This window comes from Vespa velutina, chromosome 5 (genome assembly GCF_912470025.1).
Source record: "Vespa velutina chromosome 5, iVesVel2.1, whole genome shotgun sequence".
NCBI lineage: Eukaryota > Metazoa > Arthropoda > Insecta > Hymenoptera > Vespidae > Vespa > Vespa velutina.
In genome coordinates this window covers 5,608,277-5,615,776 of record NC_062192.1, presented here as the reverse complement: position 1 = coordinate 5,615,776, position 7,500 = coordinate 5,608,277, and the positions used below count along the sequence as shown (strand labels likewise).

General features: G+C 32.4%; 1 protein-coding gene and 1 long non-coding RNA gene across 18 annotated transcripts in view; both read right to left on the bottom strand.

The window, feature by feature from the left end:
- The window catches only part of LOC124949164, a 5,922-nt gene extending 5,212 nt beyond the window's left edge, over nucleotides 1-710 (bottom strand). Inside the window, exon 1 of the long non-coding RNA XR_007100982.1 lies at nucleotides 1-710. This exon is cut by the window's left edge and continues 4,091 nt beyond it. This is a non-coding gene — a long non-coding RNA (uncharacterized LOC124949164).
- A 972-nt stretch (nucleotides 711-1,682) lies between these two features.
- The window catches only part of LOC124949154 (transcriptional repressor p66-beta-like), an 11,327-nt gene continuing 5,509 nt past the window's right edge, over nucleotides 1,683-7,500 (bottom strand). For 13 of the 17 annotated variants that reach the window (XM_047493799.1, XM_047493803.1, XM_047493805.1 and 10 more), the window contains 7 exons: nucleotides 7,314-7,500; nucleotides 6,994-7,252; nucleotides 6,632-6,911; nucleotides 6,329-6,394; nucleotides 5,592-6,025; nucleotides 5,208-5,512; nucleotides 1,683-5,041 (listed from right to left, as the gene is read on the bottom strand). The exon at nucleotides 7,314-7,500 is cut by the window's right edge. In XM_047493799.1, coding sequence (XP_047349755.1) covers nucleotides 4,785-5,041; nucleotides 5,208-5,512; nucleotides 5,592-6,025; nucleotides 6,329-6,394; nucleotides 6,632-6,911; nucleotides 6,994-7,252; nucleotides 7,314-7,500 — 1,788 coding nt within the window. In that variant the 3' untranslated portion in view covers nucleotides 1,683-4,784. The remainder of the gene's footprint in view (nucleotides 5,042-5,207; nucleotides 5,513-5,591; nucleotides 6,026-6,328; nucleotides 6,395-6,631; nucleotides 6,912-6,993; nucleotides 7,253-7,313) is intronic. The other 4 variants (XM_047493804.1, XM_047493806.1, XR_007100978.1 and 1 more) reach the window with 3 other exon arrangements.

The window sequence follows — 7,500 nt, the reverse complement described above, 5'->3', positions numbered from 1 at the left end:
AAGAAATAAATCTTTACAATTTATCGATATTTCATTGAATTATGACGCCTTCGAAGTTTAATGAATTCTCTAATGACAATAAAATTTTTTTATGATTATTGAAGAACATTGCGCTTAAAATGATTACGTTCAAAAAAAGAAAAAAAAAAAAAAATAGATGAGTAAATAATCAAGAAAAAGAAAATTTATTGACGAATTCATTGACTATCAGATTCTTAGAGAAAAATTAATTATATTATTGCGAAAGTTTGTTAGGTGCTCGTTGGAATTTTATCGAAATTCCCTATAATTTTTCTTAGGATCAAAATATCCATTCAAAAAAAAATTATTACGAGTTCCATGTATTGACAAAAGTATTCCCTATGAGATAAATGCAGTAAATATTACAGTGTTTACCCACCTCATTAACACTCAACTAATTTTACATAAAACATTTCTTTATAAAACTTAAAGAATATAGGAGATATTTGATCATATCGTTTAAAATCAAACACCCGGTATACATATACGTAACATAGATATATACGTTCGTGAACCTGGTTAAACAGGTCCTGTTTGCTCTTTCCTCGAGAAAATTTTCGCTAGAAAAGTAAACAAAAAAAAGTTATCGTAATAAAAATTGCCTGGATTAAAGATACTTTTTCAAAATAACTATTAGAGTTGTATGATATACGTATATGTAGTAAATTTTGAAAATAAAGTTCTTAATAAAATAGATCTTATCATTTTATTCATTGCATTGAAAATAAATTTCTTTTAATAGTAATTGTAAGCAGACAAAAAAGAAAAAAAAGAAAAAAGAAAATAAAACAAAATGATAATAATAGTGAAAAAAAGAGAGAAAAAAAACAACAATTTTACGAGTTTCTCCAATGTCAGCTCTCAAACGGGAGACATTATATAGTATCATAAATATTTAAATGATAAAAGTTTCAAACAGAGAGAGATACAAATATATTGTAAATATGCGGGATTTTGGATTTAAGCATCGAGAGAGTATTGTGTCGGCTATTAAGTACACAATATATTTCAATCGTTAACTGTTTTATATATATATATATATGTATGCATATATATATATATATATATATATATATATATATATATGTATACGCGAATTACGTTAGTAGTAAAAACTTACAAGAGATCTTTACCCGTCTCTAACTATAAATCGTCATGGTCTTAAAATATACTCCGTTAAACTAAATCGCGAACAATGTCAAGTTGTAAACTATAGTTAAACAGTCTTATTTGATGATCAGAGACGAAAAGATTAAATACTTGTTAGTCAAGTGACTTTCACTTTTATCGGTAATTCCTTTTTTTTTTCTTTTTTTTTTTTTTTTTTTTTTTTTTTTTTTTTTTTTTTTTTTGTTTTTTTTTTTTTGAGATACTTTTTAACGTGTACGTGTGTGGTACGTGCTTGTGTATGGTATGTATATGTATATGTATACATATAATATAATATAAATGAATATATCAATTACTCTTAGGTACAATCATTGACAAGCTTTATTCGTGTTATTTTCAGACTATTCAGTAATCCGTAATCACTAATTATATAAGTTTATGGGGGCAGAATCGTTCGTCTGCGTTTTATACGCCTACATTTCATTTAGAGACCGAAATACGAATTTTGGACTGGACAAGATTTTCCCTTTCTTTCCATTGTTTTTCCTTTCTTTTTTTTTTTTTTTTTTTTTTTTTTATTATTTTCTTTCTTTTTTTTTTCAACGTGTCGCTTCTCAAAAGATTTCGTACGTTCATCGTATCGTAACGCAATCTCGATAACCGGCCGACGTAGTTTTTGTTTTCGAGAGCTTTATATTTTATAATCTGATTTCTTTTTTTCTTTTTTTTTTTTTTTTTTTTTTGGTTTTAAGTCTGCATCCCCCTCCCTCCTCCTTCCCTTTCTCCCATGAAGCTTTCGATTGTATAGCGCTTTTGAAGAATACATTAAAATCCTAATCCTGCGATACCGTTCGTTTGTTTTAGCCGCCATCGTGTACTGCCTAATGCAATTATGGCATATGGTTACACAAGTTCGCACATTATCTTACATTTCAGCGTCGGTTTACAAATATTTTGTTGTTTTTTTTTGTTTCTTTTCTTTTCTCTCTTTTCTTTTTCTTTTCTTTTTTTTTTTTTGGTGTAAAAACAATCACATTTGTCGAATACAAAGATTTCTCTGCGCTTTCACAAGTGCTTATTTTCTAACAGCACCATCACGTAGAGCCAAAAAAATCAGACTAGAAGGAAAAAAAAAAAAAAAAAAAAAAAAACCAGAAGACAATATAGAAAAGCAAGAAATTATTCTTCCTTACAAAAGAGAAAGAACGAAACGAAAAAAAAAAAAAAAGAACAGAAAAGAAAGAAAGTCAAATGAAAAAAAAAACAAACAAACAAAACAAAACAAAAAAATTAAATGAATTAATACAGAATAAGATCCTAATTGCATCCTACCAATCGTAGTACGTACTTATTATCAATGAATCTTTTTAAATTACATCAAAATTGTCTTATTATTTAAGGATCACGCATTTAATTAAAAACATCTTTATTATTAAAAAATAATCCTCTCGCAGGGAATGGGAGAACGCGAGAATTGGAACGATAAATCATCACGTTCTTTTGTATGTTGTATAAAACTTTAGTTTTTTTTCTAATCAGTTGTAAAAAAAAAAAAAAGAAAAAAAAGAGAGAAAAAAAAGAAAAAAGAAAAAGAAAAAGAAAGAAAGAAAAAAAGAAGAGAAAAGAAATGATAAATTTACAAATTATTTAATATTAATTTTATAGGATAGTAAATGCGCAGCATTAAAAGTACATTTTTGGCTGCGTATATATGTAAAATATAAATCGTGTTCTCCCTTTCTCCTCCCTTTGCTGCGACGCTGATTTGAAAGAACCTTCATCGATGGTAGAAAGGTGGCAGCAGTAGTACCATTGGCGACAGTGCAGGTTGACAACGACATATTCTTTCGATTCTCTTACACAAAAAACACAGATCTTGATCTATTATGCGATCGTAGACTTATTACGGTGTACATGTATATCAGTACGAGCTCAAAACCTATCACGTAATACAAAGAGAGATGATTATGCTATTTTAGTTTATTAACTTGTATCATAATACCGAGAAATATCAAGACTACAGTATAGTACTATTTATTTATTGATTCAGAAATGTATGACCGAGATTTGTTAGCCAGAGTCATAGAAATTAGGCTATTAGCGAAGGTGATAATAATTAATAGTATTGCTCGGGATGAGTGCCAGAGGGTTTAACTGTTATGTGCAAACTTTTTTTTTTCCGTTTTTTTTTTTTTTTGCAGAGGATAGTAAAAATTCGGATCTTATTATTTTTTTTTTTCTTTTTTCTTTTTTTTTTCTTCTTCTTTTCTTTTCTTTCCTTTTATATCTAGCGCCTATAACGCTTCGAAAAATTGCAATTAATGCACACGTCCTGTTGATTTTAATATCTTTACATGAATTGTGGCACATCAAATCAATCGTGCTGTGAAAATCTTAATCTTCATCAGTACATTCTTTTCTCTAAATCGAATTCGTTTAGTCGTATTTATGTATATACTTATAGAAAAAATTTTATCGAGTCACAATGTCGCCTTGATGTACCTCTTAATACAGAGAAAAAAAAAAAAAATAAAAAAAAAGAAAAAAAAATCAAACATTTTAGCCGATTTGTCATACATGGACATTCCTATTCGATTTGTGCGCGAATGACATTGGCGTCATTCTATTAAAAACATGTCGATGTGTGTGCACATACTCTGCCACGTATCGGCAAAAAGAATTTTTCTTATCGCTCATACATTCGCTTATTCTTTCACACGCTTCCTTCCAAATGATTATTATTCATAATTATAATTGTAATTCACTCTCTCTGTCTCTCTCTCTCTCTCTCTCTCTCTCTCTTTTTCTCTGACGTTCACTTGCTCTCTTTTTCTCTATCTCTATCTATCTCTATCTCACACATGCATTATATTCACCTTAAAAATACTCACAGTTGAAGAAAATAAAGATATACACAGAGTACAGGTACCGCCGCTGGTTATAATGATTTATTCAATCCAACGGCCAAGATCGGCTTAATTATAAGAGCCTAGAAAGATTCTTTCCTTCAACTTTAGTTATTCGCAACGCGATCATTTTCCACATCTATAAACGCAGATTATTACTTTTAATCGATGCATCGATATTTCCATATACTGTCTCTTTAGTGCCTTACTACAAGTGTTCATTTATTTTCCTTATCTTCACATTACTTCAGATATTATATACGTTATGGACATTACGTATTAAGATCCGTCTTTATCTGCTTTTGTCCGATAAAATATTCAATATCGATGCAGGATAATATCAAAAGGAAACACTGCTTGTGGTGTTTAATGTTTAAAACGTACTGTTGCTCTTCAATTGATCATCAAGGTTTCATTGTCCACACTTACGAACGTTGAAACAAGTCAAACCATTACAATCATTCAATGATTAGAAATAGAACGTGAATTCATTACACGAAGAGTTTCTCGTAAATTTTACATACGTCTCTTGGATTACTATCTTTCCCGAACTGATCATTTTATGAGCGATTTACCAATAACGTATCGGTATATCACAATATTCCAAATCACAACGGCATGACATTTTGCGATATATCGTCTCTCTTTAATAATCATGAAACTTTTCCTCGTTCCTCAATTACTTCGATATTCCGTGTATTGTAATTATTTACTTGTATTTATTGTTCGCTCTTTAAATGCGTCCGGTTACGTTTTCCAATTATGCGGATGAGCTCTTGGTGGAGCTTGATTGCCCTGTGCTTGTGATGCTTGCGATGGAATCATATCGAGCAGGTACTGGCGTTGAAGATCCGCTGCTTGCCGTTGCAATTCAACGAGGCCTTTACCTCCAGTAGCCTGTGCCATTGCGAGTTGATACGGATATAATATCGAGGTGAACGGTGGCATCATGTGCGCGGGAAGAGGTTGATGTGGTAAGCCTGCTACAGGATTCTTTGCCAGTTCTGAAATAGATCAAATAAATCAAATTGTAAAAAGAATTAATTATATTGTAAAAAGAATAAATAATATATATATATATATATATATATATATATATATATTTATTATATTATTATATTATATTAAACGAAAAATTAGAATGAAAATTGTAAAATTAAATTTATTTACCTCTTAACAATTGCTGTTGTAAAGCAGCTGCAGTAGCCGCATGATGAGGGCTAAACTTTCCACTTTCGGCCAGTTTAACTAATGGATGTTCCTGCAGTTTAGGCGCAGGTGGTGTTGGTGTAAGCGTAGGTGCCGGAGGCACCTGAGGAGGAGGAGCAGGGGGTGTCGCTATTCTTCTTGTAGGAGTAGCTGCTTTCGGAACTACTTTTGGAGCTGGTGGATCTGGACTTGGACACGCTGCTTGAGCAAGCCTTTGTTCAATTTCTTGCTCTTGTTGTAGAGCTTTTACAAAAGCAGTCTTTAATCTGTAAAAAGCGATAGAACATATTCATTATAATTTTTTTCATGATGAAAAGTATCGATAAGCGCAAAAAGAATATTCACCGATTTGTATGTTCTGCTTTAAGAGCTTTCTTGACATTGGATGTCACACAATGTTCACAGATGACTCTAGGATCTCGACCTGCTGGAGGTCGTTGGAACGTGGCATGCTGTCCACGTGGACCTTCTTTTTTGCCACTACCTACTGGTTTTTCCCACTTCCAAACAGGCGTAAAGTCTGTTTTACACTGTGTACATTCAAACGGCTCAGGAGGAGGGGGTATAGCAGGTTCTTTCGTAATAAAATCAACCACATGCTCCAAGCCAACCAGATAAATAAACTCTGTGTTCGAAGGATTCGGTACAAAATGCATTTCCGGTGGTGGAGGTTTCGGTGGTGGTATTTGCAAAAGAGTTTTCTCCAGTTGTTTTCTTAAAGCCAACTTAGCAGCAGCCTGCCGCTGTGCGGGAGTTTGATTATCCTCTCTGGATCTATCCTATATATTCATAACACATTATTAGCTCTAAACATAGTACAAAATCCAATAGCATTCATATTTTATTGTGATAACATATTAATGATGCAATATCATAAAATTCTATTTAGCTATAATTTTCAGGCTGATATATATAAAAGCTTTTGTTAAAAACATTATAGAATTAAAATGAAGATCAATAAGCAGAAAAAAAAGAACACACATACAGCATAAGAGCAGAAAGGAGGACAGGTAGAAATTGTATAAGAGTTGCAAAAAGTCAATCTGATCATACAGCGAGTATAGGTCAGACAATGGATATACCTGTTCCGAAATTACGGGCGTATTTAAAGATGCTGTGGTTTTATTTTCTTGAGATCCAACAAGCAGCTTTGAATTTATAATAATTTTATTGTTATTCATATGAAAATATCATTTATATATAACTATAGACGCATGTTATAAACTACTGGCAATTTTTGTCAATCGTTCAATACTATCATGTTGTAAAATTTGTATAAATTATTTACATTATATAAGATATATGAATTGCCATTAGTTTTACATTAAGATGTCAATTGAAACATAATCCTTGTGATAAATTATGATGATAAACATTTTACTTACTTGATGTGCTGGTGTAGGGGTAGGATCTTTTGTGGAGCGTTCAGTTCTATCAGCCGGAGCATGATAAGTTGGGACACTTGGCGTTGCACTAGGTGGTCTACTCCGAGGATGCGGTGGTTGAGGTATTACCATGTTAGGAGGCATTCCAGTACTTGAAGTAGAACTTCGTCCAGTTGTAGGTGGTAATAACATTCCAGGTGGTGGTGCATGAAGACTACTACTTCTACTTGGTGCTGGTTGCCCCCTCAGTAATGGCGGTGGTGCTTTCCCTGTTCTATGTCTGTAATCCATTGTTATCCCAATTTAACATGGCAATATATAAAACCATATTCTTGGAAGAAAACATTGCAGTAGAGTTTTACCCATGAGGTGTTGGTTGTACTGTTACTGGTGGTGGTAATTTGCTGGGAACCTTGGGAACTGCCGCAATATTCTCTTTTAATTGTTGAGACTGTCTCAGCTTTTTTAACAGTACCAATTTCATTTCCTCTGAACGCAGCTCCTCCTTCAGTTTTCTCAATGTCCTTTCACGTTCAGCCAATTCATCTGAAGATAGTTCTTTGATTGGAAGCAATGGTGGCATATCAGCTGTGTTTGAAGGAATATTATTTGTCATTCGACCTATTAAAAAAATCTCTCTATAGCATTGTAGACCTGTTCAATAGATAAAAGAAGACCTAACCTTCATCGCTATCCGACGTATTTCCATTTAGATATCCATTTATTCTAGGCTCATCAGGACTCTCCGCATAACTTCTTTCAATTCTTGGTCTAAGATTACGACGAGTCCTCCGATCATCTCCTGATTTTGGAGCCAATATGCCTCTTGCTGCATTTTGAATGTTTCGTGCCTCTGGCATATTACTTTC